This window comes from Haliaeetus albicilla, chromosome 5, assembly GCF_947461875.1.
Source record: "Haliaeetus albicilla chromosome 5, bHalAlb1.1, whole genome shotgun sequence".
NCBI classification, from domain to species: domain Eukaryota; kingdom Metazoa; phylum Chordata; class Aves; order Accipitriformes; family Accipitridae; genus Haliaeetus; species Haliaeetus albicilla.
The window spans coordinates 38,071,312-38,097,501 of record NC_091487.1 but is presented as its reverse complement, the minus strand read 5'-3'; the positions used below and the strand labels follow the sequence as shown (position 1 = coordinate 38,097,501).

The window sequence follows — 26,190 nt, the reverse complement described above, 5'->3', positions numbered from 1 at the left end:
ACAAATGCGAGTCATCCGAGGGGGATTTTCTTCTTTCCTCTCACGGTCACCCTCGACACTAAAGCAGCAGCAGAGGGGCCTTCTCCTGGAGAAGGCACAGCAGGAATAATCCCAAAAGGTTGGGAGGAAAGGGCAGAGGCCGAAGGGCAGGGAAGGTCAGTGCTAGGCAGGCACCACGTGGAGCTGCTGGAGCGGGCAGAAGGTCTGTTTCTGGGTCCCCCAAGCCCTCCTGCCAGAAACTTAAGATGCACTTTGGGAGACCCGGGGAATGGGCTCATGGTAACCTGGAGTAACAGACAGCTGACAGCGTCTGTCCCAGGAGCGGGAATGGGGGGAGGAGAGGGCTCCACGCTTCATACCCACTGATGCGACTGTGTGTTGTTCTGCTTGTGACAGTGCAGCCTCAATGTGTTTGTGCTTTCTTGTGCAACGAGAAGCTGTGCTCAGATAGAGAGGAGATGTCAGCTGAAGCAGTGCAAGGGAAGTGAAAACACCGTCAAGTTTTTGCTCTCTGCAACACATGTGTGCACCTTTTCCAATACAGACGAAAGAAACAATGCAAAGCTACAACACAAAGTTGTGCCAGGCCATCAGGAGTCCTCAGCTGTGTGCTCCACTCTGCCATGGACTTACTCAGCTTAATTCCTCTTTCACACACAGTCACAAGTCAGAGTGGATCTTCTGCAGTTAATGGAGTTGCACCCCTGTACAAGAGTCACAACATACAACCAGACCTACCGTATGACTCCAGGTCTCGGTCTTGCTGTTCCTCTAATGGGGATAAAGACCACCATGTATCTCCACTCAGGCTGAAGGTGCACTCCTGGCACTCCTTCAGGCTTGCTGTGACCCTGAGAAGGTGCTGGGGAAACTGGGGGCGCAGAGGGGTTCATAACACCCCATATACATACCAAGGCCTCAGACGGGAATCACCTATGTACTCCTTTCAACTTCAGTCTGACACGTGGTACTTTCCTACCTCTGCCACCAGATTTTCTCTTTCCTTTTCTTTTCACTTAAACACAAATAACTCTGGAATTCAACTTTCCCGGCTGTGATTACATGAGTTTGCACAGGCCAAGCACACAGTAGATTCATCCTCCCTCTCCCCTGCCATCTACTCCTTCCACTAGGCCCGTTGTTGGCGTTTGTCGTACATCCTATTATGCAGTCTGCTTTCCACAAGTGCATGAGACTTTGGTCATGGTGAGACTTAAGGCCTTCCTAACAGCCCCTACAAAAGCCCATCATTGCTAGTAACTGAGCACAAGACCCAGGAGGCAGGCAGCATTTCACCTGAAAGCCATGTTTGATCTGTAGAGTAGTAGAGGCTAGGCAGAGAGGAACATAGGCTTCTCGTACCAGATCATGCCAGTACTCTGCTTCCAGCAAAAGTCAACTCATTCAGAAGAAAGCAAAAAAAGTTAGTGTACCTAGCCAGTTGTAAAGTGGGAATAGACAGAAATATTCTTCTCTTTCCTTCCTCAACAGGGCAGCCAAAGATATGATGTTACATTGAGAACTTTTCTGCCATAAACCTGAACCTCCTTTTTTTCCCCATCTGATCTCACTTATCTCACCATGGTTTCTGGCTAGTAGTGGGCAAACAAGAATTTAATTTAGATTTGATGTTTGGATCTGGAACCAAACTTTCTTAGAACACAGGGATGTTTGGTTTCATGTGTGTTTTGATTTAACCCATTATAAGCTACATGAATCCAATTAAAAATCTGAATACATGTCTGACTCGCCCAAAAGTTAGAGGTCTGAATCTGTTGTTTCATCTTTAGCAGAAAAAGAAACAGAAACCAAATAAAAATAAGGAGAGGGGAATAAAAAAGGAAATTTACAGAACACCTTCCCGAGGGCAGGTGCTAAATCTCACAAGAATGTGCTGTCCGCAGTTTTGGAATATCACCTCTCCACTTAAGATATTACAGGTCCTGGTTATAAGAGTGCCGATTTCCAGGATGCAAAGCTGGGGCACAACTACTTCATTCCCAATACAGCCAAGCACACTGTGATTTTTCCTTATCATTTTTATCATCCAGAGAGAGAAAGAACTTCTCCTTTTTCATGAAATTAATCCTTTGCCTTTGATGAGGAAGCCCAAAGAAGCAAGTTGGCTGCACAGGACTTGGAGGCTGCACAGGCTGAAAGAGGAGAACATGAAGCACTACCTTTTCCTCCCAATGTGCACAGGCACTGCTTATTTTGGGCATGAGTGACTTAGGATTTGAAGATATTTGCTGGCATGTATTTAATCGCCATGCTTTTTAATTACTTCTCTGCATGATGGATGAGTTTTTTTGTCGAAATGAGGTCACAGTGTTTTACCTTTTCCTCCCATGCTGGGACTATTTGCTGTGTCAATTTATGTAGCTTAGAAAAATATATGCACATACTCTGGGCTGGGGCCTGGCACCATAAAGCAAAGCCGATTTTGGCTCCATCCACTTGACAGTTAGTGAAAGCCAGGAGTCTTTGGGTGCAGGCTGCAATGGTGCACGGAGTGCCCTCCACCGTGCTGGAAGGAATCACTGCAGACACCTTTCCTCGGCCACAGGGGACAGAGGGCAACTTCAGCCTCGAATGTATAGGGTCATGATGTGCCTCACTGGGATGCACCTCTCCATCCTCACAGAGCCATCCCACAATGGAGGGTAGAAGGGATCCTGGGCTTGTCGTTCCGTGCAATTTCAAGGAGAGGCAAGGGCTCTGGCCTTCTGCCCCTTGGCAGCACCACGAGACAAGCCTGCCACTCTTGTAATTTCTGTCATTCCAGCCACCCTCTGTGGAGTAGCTCTGGATGTGTGCTCAAAGCCACGCTTCTCAACCTCCTCTTTCTTTTCAGTTCTCCTCATGCTCTGCACAAATAACTCCACTGTTTCAACAGCAGTTCAAGTAAAACTAAGAATTTCAAGAGAGGGAGGACACTGCTGATATGTACCCAGCCCAAAACATATCTGCCAAGCTCTAGAGCCTTGAGCCGGCTGGCCTGGGCAGGGTGGAGAGGGAAGGAATCCTATGCCAATGCACTGCCCAAATTTGATAAGAGAGAAAAAAGCCTTTAACGTGACAATACACACAGGGTACCACCTCCCATTTCCACACAACCAATGTCTCTGGCCAGCTTTGATCAGTGCCCTGGCTGGAATGTGCAAGGTTCAGTGTCTGGTCAGACTTCAGTCACTCAGCCTCCCAAGTCAGCCCTGGAAGAAAAGAAAAAACCAGACACATCTATTTGCTGCTTTCCTCAATCTGCACTTGACAACCATTTCTGGCCTCCCTGTCGTGGTTTAACCCCAGCCAGCAACTAAGCACCACGCAGCCGCTCACTCACTCCCCACCCCCCCCACCCCGTGGGATGGGGGAGAAAATCGGGAAAAGAAGTAAAACTCCTGGGTTGAGATAAGAATGGTTTAATAGAACAGAAAAGAAGAAACTAATAATGATAATGATAACACTAATAAAATGACAACAGTAATAATGAAAGGATTGGAATGTACAAATGATGCACAGTGCAATAGCTCACCAACCGGCTGATCGACACCCAGTTAGTCCCCGAGTGGCGATCCCCCACCCCCACTCCCCCCAGCTTCTATAGTAGATGTGACGTCCCATGGTATGGAATACTCCGTTTGCCAGTTTGGGTCAGGTGCCCTGGCTGTGTCCTGTGCCAACTTCTTGTGCCCCTCCAGCTTTCTCGCTGGCTGGGCTTGAGAAGCTGAAAAATCCTTGACTTTAGATTAAACACTACTTAGCAACAACTGAAAACATCAGTGTTATCAACATTCTTGGCATACTGAACTCAAAACATAGCACCGTACCAGCTACTAGGGAGACAATTAACTGTATCCCAACTGAAGCCAGGACACTCCCCCAAAGATGGGCTGCTCTCTTGTCCCTGACCTTGGCTGTAAACTCCATCATCGTTACCTCCATTAGAGCCTCCTGAGTCTGGTCTATTGCCCTCTGAGCCTGGCACTGGCTAAGGATGCACCAAACAGCACTGAGTGAGTGACTCTGGTTACACGCCAGAGACCCAACAACTCATCAAGCCCCTTACAGCCAGGAGAAGATCTGGGAAGCAAGCAGGACTGCTGTAGTAACAATATTGTTTGTTCAGACCCCTAACCTCTCTGGCTCCACAATATCAACATGGTGAAGATATCTGATAAGAAAGTGGGACTTGGTAAAATAACTCCTGTCCTTGCCAAGCATTAATCTCAGTCCCTTTGGAAGGCTCTCCCTGGAGTCCATGGTCATACCCCAACGTATAGGGTGTTCCACAGCTGGGCGCTCTCTATGCCTGCACCACAGTACCTTGCTTTTTGGGAATTAGAGCCTGGAGAGGTCAGAAGCTCCAATCACGCTAAATGAAGCTGTGGCAGACAGCCCTAAACTATTGATGTCTCTAAATACTAAGTGCACTCAGGAACCAATTCAGCCTGCAGCACACAGGCTGTACATCAACAGGATCCCAAAGGGGTTGCAGAAAAAAATTTTCACTAAGGACTGTGAAGCAGTAATTCTGTTTGCACTGACATATTTGTCTCTCCCATGGACAGAGGATACACAGTCACAAATCGCTGCATTTGTAAGCACGTCCACTCTTCTCATGCTGTTTCAGTCACTCCTTGCCCCTGGGAGAGACATAGCTGTCCTAACCAAAAGCTCCATTTCATTCACATCCAAGAAGGCAGTAGTCTTGCAACCTGGGAGAAGACTGACACCTTTCAGTTATATGACAAGAGCATCATACCTCCACACCTACAATCTGACTTGAGTAAGGACTCCGATTCTGTCACTGGAAAGACTGCAATTCATTAACATAGCTCTGCTATGCACGCTTTGTTATTTATCTTTAACCACATCCCTTTAAAACTAACCTTACTGACAGCTTACTTCTGTAAGCTTCCATTTTGCTATTCATTTAGTTTCATCCTCCTATGACTGCGGTGATTCCTACCTCTAGCTTCTCTAGCTACAGACCATTGGCACAACTGGCCTGCAGATAATAACTCTGACTTGGATGCTGTGTTAACAGTTTGCTGTTTTCATGCAGTTTTAATTTTGTTTCAAGAGGAACTGATGCTGATTTTTGCTCCTGTTTCAACATTTGGCAGAAGCGTGAAATTCCGCATGTTGTAGGAAACAGGAAGAAAGTTTTAACTTCAACTGCTTAGGATGTACATGCACAAACAACACACTCAAAGTGCACGCTCCTCCTCTTTATGTCCTCCACACCTCAATTTTTCTGTTCTCTTTCTCTGCTCTTCTGGGAATGTATCTCTTTCACTTCTGCTCATCTCTCTCCCACACCCATAGGCATGCACTGATTCGTTATTGCTAGGTCACTTGTGATTACAGGTCTGGATATGCTAGTTTATTGCAGGGTTGTCCCTGGCTTGATAGGTTGTTTGCTGTTTTGTTATTACAGTGCTTAAGCCTCATTCTTCCAGTTTGCTCTCTTTCACACACACACACAAACCACCACAACGTATTTATTTTGAAACGGCAAACACAAAAATTGACTTGGGCTTTGCTAGCAATTTGAAAGGCAATGAGGGAAAAGGGAGTTATGGGCCCTAGAAATGTCAGCCTCCCTGCCCCGCCTGACTTCTCTGAGTGTTTGCCATTTTTTCTGTGGTACTGGAGTATAGAGCTTCAAGTGCCACAAAAGCTGCATGTCTGTTTGCTTTGCTTGGCTGCAGAAGCCCAGGTACAGCATTCAACTGGGAAGCTGTCAGCTGGTGTTGGGGAAAACCACGGGTCCCTTTTGGCTATACAGACATTGGCAATAGCTGTTACAAGTTAGATTTGGCCCCCTAGATAGGGCAACAGGCAACAAACACGAAGAATTGAAAGCCTCTAAAAATTATTACTGATGTATTTACACTTATCAAATATAACAGCAACCCCACCCCACCCCGAAATGTATTTTGGGGCCCTTCCAAAAAGAGGGGGATTTTAAAAGCAAACCTACACCTATCCTCACAGCAGACAGAATTTCCGTTCTATTCTGAAAAGTCTTGTGTATACCCCTATTGCATTCCTCCTCTTCCCCCTCCCACCGAAAAAAAAAATAAGGCAAACTTCTGGGCATAGCTTAAAAGCCACAAAACTTCCTCCATGTGTGTATTCTCCCGCTCCATTGCAGATATTTGGAGTTACATAAAACTGGGCAGTTAGTGATTCTGGCAGCTGAAAAATTACGAAGTTCAGGGGCTGAGGAGGGTGTGGGCCAAGCTGAAGTTTTCCAGAGTGCCGTACCAGATGGAGCAGAGGAAAAATGCTTCTCTCTCGAGGCTCAGGAAGGTGGAGTTAGAAGCTCTGAACCTGAAACAAATTTCAGGGAATGTTATCCATTCCATGTTCCCTGTGAACACAGGTTATTGGCAGTGCTGGTTATCAAGGATGATTTGGACCTTAAAAAGCAACGAATGTGCCTTTCTGTATGTGACACGGCAGAGACTGACATGCTCCAGTTATCCCCCATTAGCCAGAGCTGTGCAAGCCTTCTCCCTTATGAACCAGCAGCATGTTTCCATTTCCATCTGGACGGTTGATGTGTAAGGATAAGATCAAAGTGCACCATGTAATAAACTGCACTGGCTACCAAACATGCTCCAAGTCAGCCCATTTACACTAGAAGATGGTTTTGTGTTAGAACATCTGTTTACTGGGATAATGCTAAATTTAACTGCTACATTTAAAATTATGTCTGAAACAGCTAACTCCTAAAATCCAGACTTAAAACCATCCAGGTAGGAATAGACCCCCTTCTTATCTACTCTGAGTGCCAAACAGTGTGTTAGTAAGCACATGTTGTAAGATGTTGGAATTTTTCAGTGTAAGTAGTCCCAACTGGGTTTTAAAATGTCCTGGCTAGTCAGGCTTAATTTTCTAGCTCTGGACAGGGTTTTAAAACATGCTTTCAACGGTGACTAGCTGTGATCACAGTAAAGACAAAATAGCCTTTAACCATGTGTTAGTTAACAAATACTGGAATATTGTGTCTAGTCTTAAAGGCATACAGTGCAAGAAAGACATTGGAAAGCTCAAGTGAAGTCCAGTGGAAGGACCCTAAAATGGTTAGGGGCTGAAGCCGGCTGGGAGAACTCAAATTCTTCAGGCTAGAGAAGGCTAAGACAGGAGACTTTGTATAAGAAGATAGAACATTTGAACTTGATTATTTTAATGAAAATGCTAATAAAGAAGCCAAATTTAGAGGTTTTACAGAAGATAATTTGTCCACTAGGATCTGAAATAACTCACTTCACATGAGCGAAAACCAGCCATTTGATTTTTGATTCTCATCACTATCTGAAATGGAAACTGGCCTCAATGACCTAGAAAGGAGAAACTGTGTATATCAGGGTACCAACTACTAGAAGCAACTGATTCATTTAGTATTAAGGATGGAAATACATTTTAAAGCGTGAATTTTCTGCACGGTGTCATCAGTTCTCAGTGAAATAGGCATGGCAAGGTTGAATCTGTTTACCTATTTATTTTGAACAGACAAAATACAAACTTCTATAACTCAGTATGGAATCAGTCATCTAACTAAATAAAGTAACTACTTATGTGCGATGCCGTCTTGGCCAAGTCACTCAAAAGCTTACCACTTGAGATTATGGTTCTGCAGCAGTCTAAATTAAACTAACAGTTGGCTTAGGTGGTCCAGCTCTGGCTATGCATTCCCATTCTTCCCTTACACCCAACACATTGCTCATTACACCATTCACCAAGCTGTTTCCCCGATCTAACCTAGATCCCTAACATCTAGGTTAACATGAAGCCCAGCTAACAAAAAGTCACATATCCTTTTGTACAAACCAGGATCACAATAATAGCTAAAGCTATAGGTAAGAAGTAACATTTAACTCCATTTTTCCATTTCATTGTAGATAGCTGCAATTTTCCCCAGGTTTGGGGTCGCCTTTTTTTTTTTTTTTTTTTGAGAGGGCAATGCTCATTCTTGTATGTAAAATATAATTTCAACATGCTTTTTCTGTTACTGTCAGTTCACATTCCTTAGGAAAAAGCTGAAGTGAAAATTAATGAAATTCAATGAATGCTTGCTGGAAAATGTTTGCTTTGTAATGAAAACATAGGTATGCCATGACAATACTTAGAAGGAAAGGAAGAAAGCATTTTGGATACTTTTTATATCTTAGACAACATTATGTAATTTGTTACTTAGATGTCATTAAGTTACATTAAAAAAAAAAGACCAGACATACCAAATAAAAATTATGAAAATACCGTTTTTCCCCCCCTGTAGTATGGCCTGAAGGGTCCAAGGTTCTGACCCTAGTAAGACCCTCAGTCTGGCAAGCAACTATGGGACTTGAAGTTGCAAGCTCCAGCTGCACCAAAGCTCGCTCCCTCTGTGCTGGAGCCCCCTTGCAGACTACAGTGATCTGCACAAGCCAATTTTTTTTCTCTCTGTCTGGGATCCGGCAACGACCTCCTGCAACCTAACTGCTCTCCCCACCAGCCTTTTCTCCAGGCTCTGTGTTGACCTGGCAAATGCTTCTAGCTGTAAGGAGATGAAAAGAAGGTAAGGAAAAAATTGGGGGGGGGGGGGAGCAAGCCCTGCAGATGAAAGTCTGAGGCAGTGTTTTCCTTTCCAAAGTACTGCTACATTCCCATAAGCTTGTGGTTTCCTGCATTCTGCTGGAGGGCTTTTTTTCTTTTTTCTTTTTTTTTTTTTTTTAATCCTTCTAGTGATATCTGAAGAGGGAAAATGTCCAGCACTAACAGGAGGCCTTTTGTTGTATTCGTTTCTAAGTGGACTTTAACCCAGTTACTACAGACTGAGTCACTGTAGAAACAAATAAAATAAAAGCTCTCTGTTTTGTCCCTCTGGACAGGTCAGGGACATGTTAAGTTCTGTTCTCCCTCTCCTGCTTTCTGGAAGCAGTACCCGACCTGGCATTACACTGCAATAATAATGAACATAGTTTATGGCTGTTCTTTTTTATACACCCTGGCAACCCCTACAGAGTTGATATTCCAATAGACCCAGCATTTCATTAACAAAACAAATGCACAGGGGGCGTATCTTTGGGTAATGAGATGAAATTAAACCGGAGAAAGGCCAGCTACCAGGGACCAGTAAGATGTGGGTAAGTGTGACACGTATAGGTGCATGTCTGAGCTATTTTGGTATCTTCTCAGATCTCAAATATTTTAATGACTCAGAGCAAACAACTGCTTGTCTCCAAATATGACTGTAAGATTCCCTTGCTATCAGGCTGAAATTTAGGCTGAATCTGAGGGTTGAATTTCGGTCATTCCTTGCAGTTCTGTTTGCTATGACAAGTTATATCCTGTCACCATACATCAATTTTAGGGTAAATCATTATCTATTTAGATCCCAAACATCTAAATCAAAACAAATCTAAAAAAAATAAGCATCCTATGCATAGGCCTGCGGTTCCCTGGGGCTTACTGATCTCTGGAGGCTCTGGAAAGTCTGTGCACAAGAGGATTGCTCCTCCTCTTTCCCCCCTTCTCTCACCAGCCCGCCTTCCCTGAAAACCTTTTTAACTCTTTAGTGTTCCCTTATTTCTGAGTTCTCAGCACTGGCAAAACAGCTGCCTGTTGTGGCTGGCAAACACAGAAGCAGGCTATATGCTTGCTTTCACCCCCCTTTTGTACCCCCCCCTACAGCTGGTTACTTGGTTGCTTATCTAAAGCCATTGTGTTGTTTTCCCATAGCCCTCTTCCTGGTCCAGGGTACTCCAACTCATTTTTAAAGTGGGGAAGTTTTATGCTGGGAATTTTTATCCTGGGAAGAAGTCAGTAGTAGGTGGGCCAGAAATACATTTTTCAGCTGGGGAATGGGCATGCATACAAAGCTAGGACAGCGATAGACATCGACACTTAGCAGAGAGGATTTTGTACAAGAACGTTACCACGCTGTGCTGCACAGAGAACTGAACACAGGCGAAGCCAAGACTGTTCCAGGCCATGGGTGTGAGTCAGCAGGAGTTTCACATGTGGCTAGTATTGCACTGGGCATGGGAGGGCAGAGAGCACAGAGCCAGGACTACACTGATGCCAGAGCTGGTGTGCAGAGTCAGGACTAAGCTCAGCTCCGTGCCAGGCCTCCTGCTGCTCCCCCTTCTCTCTCCCACTTCCCAGCAAACTTGTCATCCTACAGCCATGCACTCTGGGATTGCATGCCTGGCACAAATGGCACATGTTCCCACACCTGCTCTGAGCTGTGCCGAAAGACTGTCCTAGCTGCTGAGGGTTGCTGGAGAACAGAAGTACTTTGGCTGTGCCCTCTTCTCCTGGTTCAATTTCTTGTGCCAGTCTTGGGACTCCTCAGCCCTGAAAGAGTCCAGAAACTGCTGGTAGACCCCTATTGCTCTGCCAGAACAGCTAAGAGTAAAGGGCTTGCACAGCAAATGAAAAGTGAATATGAACCGTTACCCTATTGACTTAACACTCTGTATTCTGTCTGTCTGCAGGAGCCTATTGGTCTACACAAGCTGCAGCATAAGTTATGAAGAAACAAGTCAACTAGTTAGCAAAGGCTCTGTGATCTTGGTGCTACTTAGCATCACTACTCTTACCTAACTTTTCCTTTGGTTTATTCTGTAACAGCCACAAGAGACCAAAATATGGCCCAGGTTTAGCATAATTTGGGAGTGTAGGTGGCTGCATTACTCCTTCCTTGTTATAGTATCAGCAAGGGACACATAGACAGCTTCTTCCCTTACCTGGTTCCTTGCTACTACAGTATCAGGGTTTCACTGGGATGGTCCTCACATCACTTGGGCCAGTAGAAAAGATGCAAAAGAAATTCCATCCCAGCTAGAGATCTGGATGGGTTTCAGAGCCTGTCAAGAGCAAGTAAAGCAGCAAAATGTTCTGAAGTTCAGATAGCAGATTCTTTGGGACAGTTTCCAAGCAAATTTATGTTCATTTCTTGGCTGAATCCAGCTTTAAACAGAAATTAGAATGGTGAACCTGGGGAGAAATTTGTGACCAGCAGAAGCAAAACATCTTTTTTTTTACCAGAGACAACTGAACTCCAGATGTTGTCAACATCACATAATTCTAGAAGTGCCAATCTCTTTGCGGGTTGCCCTGAGAAAGGTCATGTCACTGAACCCTTGGGGACTGAATGGCTTTTGTACTGGAAAATCCACTCCCAGATGTGCAGTGCGTGCTGGAGTTTGATGCAATTTGCTTTGCTATCAGATTAGGCAGGGGGAAAAACAGATCACAAGGAGATATCTTACTTTATGAGAGCAAACTGGTCTCATAGATCCTGCAGGAGTTGTGCTTGTGCTCTTTCCTCTTGAAACCTGTTGAACATGTTTGCTGCTACAGGATGCTGCCTCAAGCTGTCAGTAAGAGAATCAAATACCTTTACATCAGCCTGGCTGATTTATAGGAATGGCACTCATCAGTATAGGTACAGTTTACAAATCAGACTCAATGCTGACACTGACTTTACGTTCCTCTGGAGGACATCATGCTACTGAGAGAAGTACTAACCTAAGTTCGTGCTAGAGCACGCCTTGCCAGCAAACAGTGTAGTCAGAAGGAAAACATTTGAATCTGCTTTCAGGACAGAGTTCTTTCTCAGTTTTGGGCAGTAACAACCATGATCCTTAGTTCTAATATCACTTCTTTTGCCTCTTAACCTTTGAGTCCCTGACACCAATAAAATGCTGACCAACAATTTTAGAAGCAGCATAACCCTCACATCACGTGTCACCTATTTCCCTTCTCAGTTTCACACATAAAGCCTGTAGGCCGTGTTTGTGCATGTGACAGAGGGAGGGGAAAGACATGACACATGATCTGAGGGTTACAGTGAGACTACGTGCATCTGCTTTGGGATGCAATGGTATGGCACAAACGAATGCAGTGTTTGTATGACACAGAGGCACATGACTATGCATACCACTGGGTAGCTCTGTGAAGATGTCAGTGGAACTGATTTTCTTTTGTAAAAGCTGTTCTCCTTGCCAGAATTTTTTTTTTTTCTGGTCACAACTCTACTATTACTTTGCAACATGAAAAGCTTCTCAGGGAAACTTGTTTTCTTGACACTGTAGATACTAGGAAAGCTTACAAATTTTCTGTGTATCGTCTGATGCAAAGTCAAAATGTGCAGCAGTGATATGCAGTGTACTTTATATACTAAATTGATTAGAAAATGGGTTTAAGCAATAGAATAATATAACTTGCATCCATTTGCCATTCAAGAAGGGATGCACAAAAGAGTCTGTCACTTAATTCAGTAGGGTGATCAGTGGCTCTGCCTGGGAACGTACTTATTTACAAAAGGGCACATTATGGCTTTAGAGCTTGTTGGAGTGAAGCAGGCTTAAATATAAGCGTGCATATGAATTGTTCTATTTTATAACTTGTAAGTTGCTCTTTCTGATATACTCCACCCTCCGGTGACCTTTTGCTCAGAAACTAACCTAATCCACATACAAACTGAGCTTCCCTGCTTCATCACTATCACCAGGAGCTGTTTTCTGCCGATTTGCGCCTAACGCAAAACTTCAGTTACCTTTTTATTTTCATAACTCCTGAAGTCAGTTTATGATGAGTTTTACCAGTTGCTTACAACAGGTTGCAGTGCCAACATTTAGTACCTGGTGTGCTCAGGTATGAAGTTTAAAAAGATTTTGCATCAACAAACAAATGACAAAAAACTCCAGAAAGCAATTTGAGCAGAGGACTGAATTTCTGCTAAGACCTTTGACAGTAGATTCATTGGCTTCCAGCTGATCAGACAAGACTTTCAGCTCCTTGCTGGCTTTATTCTCCGGTGATCTGAAGGCATTTGGATAGTGCATTTTAAACCAATTGGTTGTTTTCTCAGAGTCTACATAGGGGTCGGGGAGAAAGGGGAGTATCTTTCTTGCTAATGTTAGCCAGACAATAGCAGCTTAACTGTAAAGCCCCCTAAAAGAGAATAAGCCTATTGTGTCCCCAGTGTGTTTCCCACATTTCAAAGGCCACTAAGTAGCACCAGCATCTTTGCCTCTGGGTTACTGAGAAGACAGACTCTTATGCTTATTAAATGATGGCTTTCCCTAATGATTTGAAACAAAAACGGCACACACATACAAAGCCAGAGATGTGCACATTTAAGGTTTCTCCTGCCACAAGGTCAAACACATGAAAAGACACAATAAAAAGTTTGGCCCCGAGATACCAGAGTAGACCCACTTGCCCATCTCTCCCACACCAGCCCTTACTCTCTTTTCTACCGCGAGAGCCCCTGATTCCTGCACAATTAAGTGCGGCACCAATGGCATTTCTGCTGCCTCTCCTTCCACTTGGCTTCACTGCTGAGAAAGGAGCTTGTTCGGCAGGGAGGCGGGCACTGCTGCCTGAATAGTCTCTGAAGCATTCATTATCTCCCGCCTAATTACATGGCCGGCATAGTGGTGTTGTGGGAACATTGCATCACATTAATCAGCACGGGGATGTGCCAAGATGAAAGGGTCCCCTTGTGTCTGCTCTCTGCTGTGGAAAATGGCAGGAGGGTGGGGGAAGGAGCGGAGTATTTATCAAGTGGTGAGGGAGGGATGGCACAGTGGGTGCACCCAAGCTCAGCCTGGCCAAGCCGCCATCTTCCCAGGCCAGCGCTCTTATGGCAAATACACGTTTTGTGTTCATGCATGGTGGTGGACTGATAGCTCCGGACTCTGAAATCCTTTACCACAGCACAGGTATGAGCAAGAGCAGTGAGGTGGCATGCCACTCAGTTGCTCCAGGAGGGAGTGGGAGACGATCCTTCGTAGCCTATCCTGCTCTCAGCCTTCTTTGATGAGAAATGGGATTGACTGTTCCAACAGGCTGGAATTTACCTGCAACCTCGCCACAGGGCTTCACAGAAAGTCACTGTCCCTCCAAACACACTCTCCTCCAACAGTCCAAGTCAAACGTTAAATAGTAGCTGTGATGGGCCTCCTGGATCAAAGTCAAACTAGTACCCAAAAGCAAAAGTTTCATTTCCCCATGCCTGCTCGTGAGAACCCCAGCACCCACACAGCATAATTTTTAAATGGACTCTTGAAATCTGAGAAGAGATCTCATTTCCTCCTATCATTGTCCCGCTTGCAGGGCATTTGAAAGGCTTTGTAAGGCTTTGCATAGATGCTTCTCTGTGTGTTGGGGTTGGGGGGAGGGTTGAGGCATCTACACTGTGGCTGATTGGCACCCTGCAAAATACTGGGTCAGACTGGAATACCAAATGACAGTCCTTGGCTGAGCCGCTTAGTGCTGCGAGATGCAATAGCAGCACTCTACAGAGAATAAGGAAAGGTAACGGAAAAAATGAAGACATTACAAATGCAGTTCTTTGCATGGGTTAGCCTCTTCCATTCACTTTTGATTCAATCCATTCAAATCAGCCCTCTTTAAAATCCTCCAAGGACTGGCAGCAGCTCATGCTCTCATGCTCAGCTCTCCTCCCGTTTCACTTCCTGCAGGCCTTCTGTCCATCACAGATTTTCTGCACTTGAACTGTGCTGCAGGTTGACTTCCATTGCTTTGAATTGAAGTGTCTTGCCTCCAAACCCCGTTGTTTTTGCAATGCATCTGGCTTATTAATGCAGGCTATGAAAGCCACTTTGGAAGCAGATTTACTGAGATGCAGATAAGTTTATCTCCCGCAAAGTAGGTGCAAATGCCAGTTCCTCCTGCAGTGACTGTTGCCAAATCCTCCCACTGGTATCCCATGCTGTTTTGTGGACAATTGGGGCAGCCTGCTTATCTGTATGCCACCTGTTGTGCTGGAGTCACCCTGACCCAGTGCCACCTTTCTACTCAAATACTGTTGCCGAGTCAGGTGGTGTTCTTTGGGTTTTGGCACACAGGCAGCATTGCTTATGTGATAGCGGACAGTCCTATACTAAGAGACTTGACTTCATTGCCCTCTGGTGAGAGGAGTATATACAACAGGGCCTATCAACTTTTTTTTTTTTTTTGAGGGAGACCAAATGGGACCTGCCTATGTTACAAGTGGCAACTAAACTGAGGAAGGGCGAACTTCCAGTTAATCTTGTTGCATATACATAAACTGAGTGTGTGGAGCAGGAGGGAACATTTAATATAGCTCAATTCCAGAGGTCATCTCTACATCCTGGGCTTTTAATGCCTAAAGTGTTGCTCTGGTTTAATTCTGCTTGATCTTTGGGCGCAAGAAGAAAGAATGTCCACTGTGATACAGAGGATGTTTAAATCCAGCATAAGGACTGTATGGCCAAGCAGCTCTCTTAGATCCACTACCGCAATCCCTGGTTTGTTTTCACTCTTGTTCCAGTGCTAGAGACCCACACTAGCAAAGAGCATCTCAGCTTAGTTTCCACATTTGCCAGGTTTGAACAGAATCCGTGCTCTGTCTTTTGGGCACGCACATCCTTTAAATAAACTAACTTTGAGAGCTGCATATGCACTTCCTAGCTCCTCTCTCCTGCTAAGTCTTTGGTTGACCATCCTGCCTTGAACACAGGCCACCTTCATACTTTATTAACCTTTCCCTCAAGCCACCAGGAAAGTGGTGCTCTAGCCACCTCCTTCCCAACAGAGGCCCTGGAATTCCACAAGATGGAGAGCGTTTTGCCAGGCACGTGCTCACTAAAGACTGGGAAAAGCCCATGGGACTGGAATCCCAACCCAAAGACAAAGCACAGTTTTATCCTCAGTGGTATTAAGGTTACTCTCTGAACAATAACTAGCTGTCATTTTCATCTCACATTTGCCCAACAGAAGCGAGATACTAAACTTCGATCACTGCAATGTATCCTGTGCCAGTTTACATTGGAGGAAAAAAGCTTGAGAGATAACACAGTGAAAAAACTCTGGTCTCTAATCTACCAGATAGATAAAAAGACAGAAGCACGAGGAAGATGTTCTATGGCATGATACAGGGGAGATAATGATAGGAAAATGTGTCAGACTTTATAATTACTGCTAATGAGGTTAATCTAAGGGCAACTAATCCTGTGGGAGAACATGGTGGCTCTGTGATCACGGCCTTTTCTGAAATACAGTCTTATGCAGCCCTCTACCCCTAATGCCTCTCCCCTTCTGGGACATCCACTACCCCCCAGTGCAGAAATGTCTCCTTTTATCATGGACCCACCCCAGCAGTGTGCAATCGGACATTCCTACCCCCACAAAGGCAGTGACTTATCTGCTGGCAACCCGCACCCCAAGCAAAGAACAGGTTTGCCTCCTGCTTGCACTAGCTCCTGACCGCAGAGGCACAAGCTTGCAGGCGCACTGCAGTTTGTTTTGGAAAATGCCTTTTGACTTGTGTTTTACCATCACTGCCAGTTATTCCAGGATTTGAGCTTTGTTTTGGCTCATGAGTGAAGGCATTGGGAGGACCAAATGCAGATGTGGCAAATGAAGAGCTCTAGGAAGAGGCATAGAGTAAAAGCTGGTTCATTTTCCATCTCCTCCTCTTTTTCATGTGCCCCTCTCACTGCCACACTTAACAGTGGCTGTGCAAGACACTCCGGCAGCAACCTTTGTGTAGTAAATACTGTGCAAATCATAGTGTTTCTTCCAGTTTTGGGAATGTAACTTTGAAACCATTTTTTTCCAGAGACAGGAGAAAGGTGACAGTACAAAACACTTGTGGGAATTTCTTCTTCTGGCACAAAATTTCATTGCTTCTGAAGAGGAAAACCGACATCGCAAACATTCCTCCTCCCAGCAGAGGGAAGGAGAATGTGGCAAGTGGCTGCTCCAGCCAAAGCTCTCCAGCCCTGAAATGGAAGTATCTCCAAAGGTCTATGTGCTGCTGAGGCACATAAATAAAGCCCACAACAAATCCTAAGCACAGATAAGTTCTGTTTCACTGTTTCACTCCCACTCTTCATGTGACAGCTTTATTTAAAATCTCACAGTACCTCTTTCTCACCTGGAAACATCATCTCTGGCTTTTCTTTCTCCTTGTCTTGGTCTCTGGTTTCCAAAGGACTGTTAACTGAGAACCTCTTTTCTCCCTTGCCTCTATGCTTCTGTTAACCTTGCTTTACATATTCTATTACAAAAAATAAAATCAAACTTCAACTGCATGAAAAAAGGACTCAGTCCATTTTATGGTAGCTCCAGCACTCATGCCTATCTCTCACTGGTGCCAAAGGTGAGAGGAATTTTAGTAATTCAATAGATAGATAAGATAGGGGAGGTTATTTGATTTAGTATTTGGCTGCACCATGCTTCTGAAATACTGTGCAGCTAAAAAAATGCTAAAGATCACATGACATGTTTCTTTAGGTAAATGAAATAACTTTTCCTAAAGCGATATGCTCATTCCAGGTGCAATTATCACATTTTTAACACTTTACTGTAAGTCCCCCTTTAAAGGAAGCTCTTATCCAACAGCTCAATGGCGATTTTTAAGTAAGTAATTTCCCTCCCTCCACATCGCCACACTAACACCAACAGGGCTCACAAGGAAATCCCAACAGGCAGACTGTTATTCAGTCCATTTCTGCATTTCTAAGGCTCATCGACCTTTCTTTTGTTAGATAAAGGCTTCCCATCTCTCTAAGCCCTTCATTCTTGCAATAGTCCCACAGAAAAGTTGACATCCTTGGCAAGGAGAGTGAAAAGCAGCTTGTCCGCCCTTCCCAATAGGCCAGGCTGGGGTTGTTTTAGCCTGTTTAAATCTCTCCCCTATTTATATGCTAATGTTCTGGTATCAGCAGAAAGTATAAACAGTGTTGTTTACAGCTCCCTATAGTCTGCGAGCACCAAGCTGCCAGGAGAATACTGTGTACTGGGCAAAGAGATGTATTTATTGACAATGAAAATGGCCACTTCTAAGACTATGAGAAACAAAACTGAACTGTAAAAATGCAGTGTCAGCCAACAATATAACCATACAAAACAGCACTGGCAAAAAGCCATTAGCCAGGGGGTCAGTCATGGACCCTGGGGAGCTAGGAGATTTCATATTTAACAGGGAGAGATCTGGGGAGACCTTCAGCACAGAGACCTCTGAGAAAAGAAAGCATCAAGTTCCTTGGCAAGGCAGCTTACATGCTCCATTTGCTATTATTGCAGATTTTTGTTAGTGGATAATGGCTCATAGCTTGGCTCGTAGCTCTCCTGGATCCTGAAGTGAATTAAACTCTCCTAAGAAAAACAGCACAGTCTAAAGGAGCAAGCACAGGAATTCTTGATCTTGTCTCTCCATTTTGCTATGTGACTCTCTTCACCAGTAGAGAACTAGGTCTTAAAAATAACAGTAACAGTAAAACCAGGCAGCAGTGAGGATGTATATCAAAGATGTTTGTGCAATGTCAAGCTCTCTGAAGACATTAGGGCACAGAGCTTGTCTCTTCTTTACATCAGCTGACAAAATGTTGACAAATGCAATGGCACTCCCTGTTCAAAACAGGGGAAATACCTGCTCACATCAGCAATGTCTTATCTTCCAGTAAATAAATACTAAAAAGCCTTAAAAAATCACTGTCTAACATAGTGCCTACTGTATGCAACTCTCTCACAAAACCAATTACTGACAAAAGATGCTGGACTGGCTGACCTGGCGATCCTTACAGTATGGTTTTCTACTGAAAGACAGAAAAAGGCTGGGACAATTAAAGTTTAACTCATATTCTCCTACTGTATACATGTTTCAGCTCTCACCAGGTGAGATTCACCACTCTACTTCCAGGAGGGAAAATGCAGGGGACTTCAGTGAGGGCTGAACCCTCTTTTGAGCCCAGGCCACCCAGGCTAGCTGAGCGACATCCAGTGCCTGCACTAACAATACCACACTCTACTCTCTTTGGAGGGGGACTCCAGTGGCGGGATGACCGGTTCAGCTTGTCTCCTCAGTGAGCCAAAGCCAGATCATACCCACCAGTATCACTGCCTCCCTTGCTGGACAGTCTCAGACAAGGTACCAAGAAAGGACTGTGTCTTTCTCTAGCCCTCACAGTCCTGCAAAACCAGTGCAGAGACACCTGTGTAGGACAACATGAACTTTCTTGGCTGTTACTGGAGAACTATACATATACTGTAAATAAAAGGAAGTCATCTACTCAGCAGTTTTATATCAGCACTACATTCATGAAAGGATAAAATGCCAAGAGGACCACTTGCAATGACATTGTGCCTTGTCAGAGCAGCAGAGTCACAAAAAGAGTTTGAGGTGGTGAACAATGAGAGCATTATATTGGCAAAGATGTGCTTTTCTTCCAGTGAGAATTCAGTTGCTAAGTGCATCAAGAGGATTTACAGCAACCCTTTGCTGTAATAACTAGACATAGGCCTGCATGAAAATCCCACATTTGGCTGTGGCACACTGGCTAAGACTACTCTGTCTCCTTCTAGTAGTGTGTTCCCAAAGAAGGAAAGAGCTTATTTCTGCTACTACGGTACGTCTGAAATCAAGTAGTAGTCTGGTGGTGCCATGCCAAATTTTCCAATGCAGAAAGTTTCTCTGTCTCCCGAGTTAAAGTAATCTGCATGTGGTCTTGCACATATTACTTACATCATCTTTTTAAGAAACTTAATCTAGCCAGTTTTGTGCTTTGAAGTTTTGCTGTACAATGTAAAAGGTTTAAGTCTACCCAGACTGCATCAGGTGCCCTGCACACATTACATCGTGTATTTTGTGGGATTACAAGTGCTTATCAACAGTGCAAATAATACAGCCCAGTGCATTTATTCCACTCAAGACTGTCTGAAACTTGTTCATTTCTGATAACTGTCAGCTAAACCACTAAGCCAGGTGGGGATGATGCTTGTTGGAGCTGTTTTGAGCTTTAGCAGCAGTTTCTAAATCTCCTTCCATTACTTATTATTAATTACTGTTCGTTAAGCACCAGCAGTAAGAGAAACATAAAGGCAGCTCCGTAGAAAGGGGTTAACCTTTAAGCACAAGGCATATTGATTAAGACCACAGTATGAACAGTGAGAGACGTCTTGAATCTGAAGCCAGGAGCTGGGATTCTAGTGTTTGTATTTTTGGCATCTGTATCTGCAAGAGGATGAAAAGGCATGTAAGTCTTTTTAAGGATAGGTGGGTGTTTTGGTCAAAGAGAAAGCTGACGCACGTAAAACTATGAGGGAGAACTGTAGATGTACTTCTCAGAGATGCGTCTACAGAAATATTAATAAAGAAAAGGCTAGAATGTAGTCTTACATAATTCATTGCTGCTGGGACACAGGCCGGGAGGGAAGAATGGAAAAAACAGTCCATAAAGATGCCAATAGTTTCTAAGCAGAAACATCTGTTGAAGTCTTAAAAACGGTCAGGCCTGCAGCAAGCTCAGCAACAGGAAAGCCTGCAGTTGATCACTCCTACCCTCATCAGCCCCATAAGCTCCTACCCCTGGGATCGGCGCAGAGCTTGGAAGATAACTGACACCATGAATCAAACACGGCTCCTTTCTTAAAGGGGAAAAGGGGAGGAACAGAGAGCCAGGATGGGCGTCCAGGGAAGACAAATGATTATTTGGAATGGAGGTATTCAGGAAGAGTTACAAAAGAGTAAGGGAACATGCAAAGGGAGACCCAGTGGCTTATCCATTCTGTCCCAAGGGGGCCCGTATGCTGAATTTCCATTGCTCTGTCCAGTCTAATTTTAAATGTCTCAAGCAAAAGGCCTTGCTCCCCTCGGGAGGCTATTGCAAAATCTCACAGATCATCTTTGCCTTTTACATGACTGCCTCTTCCTTTGTGATAGTTCATTTAGTTTTCTTTGTTTTCTCTTGATATTCAACAGTGCCCCCCGACATACCAGTTCCAAACAGCAATTTCTTCTTCCTGAAAGCATTTTTTCCCCTCTGCTGCCTTCTCTCAAGAAAGGAGTTATCTTACCCGTGGAGGTTGTATTTTGTTCATCTCTGCAGGATCTGCATCTGCCAGCAGGAATGGAGCACGGTTCTGCTGGATCTTACAAGGATCAATGAAAGGAGGGCCTCAGCTGCTATATTACAAGAGAAGTATAAGTTGGCAAAATTTCTTATAAAGCAGGGTTTGGAGTGTTCCCGTCCCCATTTCCAATCATTTCAGGTGCCAATTTTGGCTAATTGCTCATGTTAAAGCTTCTCAAAGTATGTAAACCTTTATCCACAGAGAAAGCCAAACTTCAATCAATGACAATAAAAATTTTAATTACTAGTCCTTGGGTGGAGATTCCGTTTTTTGTTTCAAATCCAAAACTCCAGCAGCCTGCATCATCCATGGGAGTAAGCAGCAACCTAGCAGTGAATTTCTGAGTTTGTACAGGATTCTATTTTAGAGTTAGTGGTGACTGAAATACCATGAGACCTGTATTTCATTTCTCAAAAAAAGGGTAATATTTGAGTGCTTGGGACTTCAAAAGTATTTACCCCGCACTTTTGAAAATCTAAGCAAAATCCTTTCTCTCCCTTAAACTAATCACTAACATTTTCCTAGCAATAGTTGTTCTATATGAAGTTAGACTGAAGGGTCAACATATGGCTTAGATTGGAACTCTTGCTGTGAAATTATCCATGCAGTCCACAACCAGCACCTCCATAACAATAACAGAAGTGAGCAGAGTAGTGGTTAAAGTGATCAGATGTTCAAAAACAAACTCTGCAGTTTTCAGTACTCATCAGTTTTCAGATTTTGACCTGCTCTAGGTCTGCACTCCAAAATGGCACAAAGTGATTTGCTTTGTGGCCCAAATGCTCCTAGTCCTAAGCATTGAACATCAAAGAAAGCTTGCTGCTTGAGTGGATCTCTTGCAGCCTGCATGGCTCTCTGCTCTTCTTCCCCAACTTTTGCTTTTTTCATTAGATTAGCAGCTTTGAACAAGAAACTATGGCACTATCTGAAGCTCCAAGGATCCATTTATCAATGTTTGTAAGATCTTCTCCACCTTCATACTTGCTTTCTGGCTATCTCTATAAACACCGTATCAGGGGACGACTTCTTGATAGTGAACTTGTCCATGTTTCTAGTTGTGGAGTCAGTTATCCTCACATAATGTTGACAGTGGTACAAATAACATTACTAGAAGTAGTGGTACAAGACATAGATTTTTCATACCACGCAGCTGAAAATGACTGACCAAAAGGCCTTATCAGTAGCTTGGTTTTCCTTTCAGGTGTGGAGCAAAGTTTTCACACTGCATGTGAGGCACCGGATGACTTCAAAGACTGAGAAACACAAAAAGGCTTAGGAAGCTTCTTGCATCCCGCTATTCCTCCTGCAGATTTCTAACCAGTCTCAACCAGCTGCCTACAACCAATCTGGGCTCATGAAGCCCCAATTCCCTGCAGGTCCTCTGGCAGCACACAAGAAGGGAATGGTCTCCAACAATGCAGGAGTAAAGGGAACTTTTAACTCAATGTTAAGCCTCTTAAAAAATGAGCTGAGGTTCCTCTGAGATTTTATTAAATCTGCCAGCCTGTGAAATACTGCCCAGTGGATCAAAGACACAATGCACCCTTTCTTAGCTTGTGTTGAGCTCTTCATGGATCTCCAAAGGGCAGGAGGGCTGTAATGTCTCGTTAGGTCAGTCATTAAAAACAAGGAACCCAAAAATTCACCAGAGACCAAGAGTCAGGATGGGACTCCGCCATCCCTTCAGGAGCACGACGTCTGACCCTTTCAATTCATCTTCACTCCCTTCTCCCTCCAGTACACTGAGAACCACTCACTGTTGCTGATGTATAAAACCCTGCCACGACAACTACTAAAAAGGGCAGCTCCATGCTGGCATTGATCCTGCCTTCATCTCACTGCATTCATTGTCTAAGAGAACAGAGGCAGGATTAGAAGGCGGTTTAGAGTGCAACCAGGCAGTAAGATTAATAACTGCTCTTAGCTTCATTCATGATCAATTGAGTGTGTGTGAATCTGCAGAGGACCTTCTCCAAACAATCAGTAGGGATGGTAGTGGCAGTCGTGGAACCAGAAATCCAGCAAAGCAAATTTCAGTTACACAGCATTTCTTGTAGGGAAAAATTAAACGTTTTGCTATCTCTTGATTGGCAAATACTGCTCTGCTTGCATAGATCCGCTAGTACTTACCCCCAAATCTATTATGCACCCTATCTTACTCCGTAGAAAGTCCACTGACTCCAGCGGGCACACAGGCAAGCCTTATATGAAGGAAAGTTTGCTATCAGGCATGCTTTCAGTTGCACACTTGAAATGTGTCAGCTACTTTTTAAACAAATCAAACACCCTGAAGCCTACAGGATAATATGTTTTACCAGATTTATCCCAACTTTATCTCCCACAAGTAAATGTAGATAAATCACATGGTCTGGCTCCTGTTTCCTGGAGGGGTTAGCACTTCTTTTTAGAATATATGCATATATATATATTCGTATATTTGCATGTGCATATATGAATACAAGGTATAGCATGCACAGAGGTCACAGAGGTGACCATCAAATGGGTTTCCTATTGACCAGCATGTTAGTAAGATCTGACTGGTCAAAATTCAGTAGTTGCTAGTGTAAAAGTGAAAAATGCAGTCGCATGTGAATGAAAACTGGCCATGTTTTACATTCATCACCTAATTCTGTTAACATCACAAATCAAAGTATTTTTGTAGCACTTTGACTGGTTGCTTGCAAAGACATGCAGTACAAGGAGTGACCCCAGTGGGCATGCGCATGCAAGGCTTTCAGGACACCACTCTGATGGGAGCAAAACCGTGTGGGAAAGGCACATGCTGGGTTTTGACTTCAGAGTATAGAACATCAGATAATGTTCATTTCCAGAGATGCCCCTATTTTGCAGTTGTACATCACTTTTTATTCTAGTTGGCCACTGCTGACACTATTACACAACAGCTTAGGAAAAAGGTGAAAAATAAGTTTCCCTTTATAATGGTCAACAATACCTCGCAGGCATGTCTGTGCAGCCTTGGAACGCCTGGAGCCAGGCTTCAAAAACGTGGAGCCCTCCAGGCATTTTGCTAGGCCTGACAAAGGACAGGAGGGAGGGCACGTGGTTGCTTTGCCCTTACCACACCCCCTAACACATCCTGTAATGTATCCTGCAGGACCAAAATTCTTACTTCAAATAATGGAGCGTTACCTGAATAGTCATCCCACAGTCTGTGCACAGCAGCTGGCTGTATTCCCAAGCATTGAGCAATTGGCCATCCCTATTTAATTGAAACAGCAGAAGAATTTATGGAAGCAAAATTGAATTCCCCTAACTGATAATTGAAAGATTAACTTCTGGAGGGAATGCTTTGAGATTTTTAATGACCACACACGATCAGGAACTTGGTTTAGTATCTCATCTATCCATGTAGTACTGACTAAAACAGTGCTGATGGTAGAAAAAAGGAGAAAAGGAAAAAAAGAACATATAGGCCTTTGCCATCTGAAATATGGTGTAAAGAGGTCACTGTAGCAGCCCCACAAAATCTGGCTGCCCGAGGAATTTCTTATTGATTAGCAATTCATACTGGCATCTGTGAGAAAGAGTCCAGGAAAAACAGAGCTGCTCCAGCGTGTTTTAAAACAAAACAAAACAAAAAAAATCCCACAAAACCCCCACAGGCTCTTGTTTTCATTAAGCCAAGTGCCACCGGCTTCTGCAGACCTCAACCAAGATCATTAATGGTCAAACTTGGACTACCTTTATGGGACCACCATCTGAGACTCATATTCACTCTTCAGAGTAATTTTAAATTGTTTCCAATTCACGCTAACCTCTTACCTCCCTAAAAGCATTCATGAAAAATACACACTAGCATTAAAGTAAGACTACAGCCCTTCATGTCCAACGTGATATACTTGGGCAGGGTATGGGTGAAACACAAAATGGGCAGTGCAGTGAGGCACTGCTTCTATAGGTTCCCCTGCCCAATCTAGAGGCCCAAGGTAGCCCAGTAACTTCAAAGTGTTGCTTTTTCATGACAGGGCTATATGACTCAATTGGATTATTTTGAATTAGACTTTGTTAAATGCTGCCTCTTTGGCAGTTTTAGCCAAGAACTGACCATGGAAATATCCTTTTTTGCTGATGTGAAAGGACTTTGCTTTAGGATTGAGGCACGCTAGCCAGAGCAATAATAAGGAGAATATGGAGCAAGCAGCAAACATCAGTCTTCAAGGCTGTCATACTAACATTAAATTCACTAAAAAAAAACAAATGAGAGAGACAGATGGTAAGATATCTAAGAATGCTGATACTTCTGAGAAGGGGAGCAAGACATGGGTCATTTGTAAAAATAGCAGAAACTCTGTCTGTAACTTCAGCAACATTCAATGTCTGTATTTAAAAGGGTCCTCCGAGGCTGCAGCTTTCACGCACATACCCTGGCTTTCACAGGGAGCATGGGAAAATAAGCTTATTGTGTCGGAAGGCCTTGAAAGGGAAAGGAGGCTTGCAGCAGGACGGGAGGAGGGGAAGAGCTAGAGCCCAGCTTGAAAACGCATGGAGAGAAATCGAAAACAAACACGTACCTACCCCCAACATGCACACGTGCACACACGCAAGCCCTAAACTCTGACTGAACTCTGGAATTGGAGACCGAGCTGGTTTGGGAGCCACCACTCACTCTTCTTCTTTTGCTTTTTTTTTTAATTTGATTTTTTTTAAAGTTTGTTGTTTTGTTTTCAATTACCTCCGCCTTTATAAGGAGGAAAAGAAAATCAGCAAAGTTTTTGTGTGTGTGTGTGTGTGTGTGCGTGTGCGTGCACGTGTGCGTGCGTCTCCCAGGCAGCTCAGGCAGAGCGAGTTGTCAAAAGCCCAGCCCAGCATCTGGCTTTCTTGTTCCTGGTGAGGATTTTATAAATATTTGGGAGGTTGCATGGGGCGGGGGTGGGGGGCTGCAGGAGGGAGGCTAGATAACTTTTGGGCCCACACAGCACATAAGTTTTGAAAGCCTGCTTTTCATTAGCATTGCCTAGCAACCAACTCATCTGCTGCAAATCTCATCACGCCCCAGCAAAGCATCCACGGCATGCTAATCTTTTCATTTAATAGAAAAGCTGCTGTAATCTTTCTTCCTTTTCCTTTCTAAAAGAGCAGACAATAATAATAATAACAATGATAAAAAAAGAATCTAGCCCTGCTCCTCCCGCTGCCCTGCACTCCCCCCCCAGTGCTCTCGTTGATCCAACACTTTGCCGAGTTCCCATGGATGACCCACATGTGTGTGTTCTGGCTGATAAGTCTCAGCTGCAAAGGCAAGCTTGAGTCGGTTTTTGC

The 26,190-nt window shown here is 44.1% G+C and overlaps 1 protein-coding gene across 13 annotated transcripts in view; it reads right to left on the bottom strand.

The window, feature by feature from the left end:
• Positions 1 to 26,190, bottom strand: part of RAD51B (RAD51 paralog B) — a 498,432-nt gene that overhangs the window by 106,132 nt on the left and 366,110 nt on the right. For 2 of the 13 annotated variants that reach the window (XM_069784181.1, XM_069784190.1), the window contains one exon: positions 3,548 to 6,342. The exons of 8 other annotated variants lie outside the window; for them this stretch is intronic. In XM_069784181.1, the coding sequence (XP_069640282.1) occupies positions 6,225 to 6,342 (118 nt within the window). In that variant the 3' untranslated portion in view covers positions 3,548 to 6,224. Of the gene's footprint in view, positions 1 to 3,089; positions 3,213 to 3,547; positions 6,343 to 26,190 lie in introns of those variants that run through there. 3 more of the 13 variants (XM_069784183.1, XM_069784182.1, XR_011324792.1) reach the window with 2 other exon arrangements.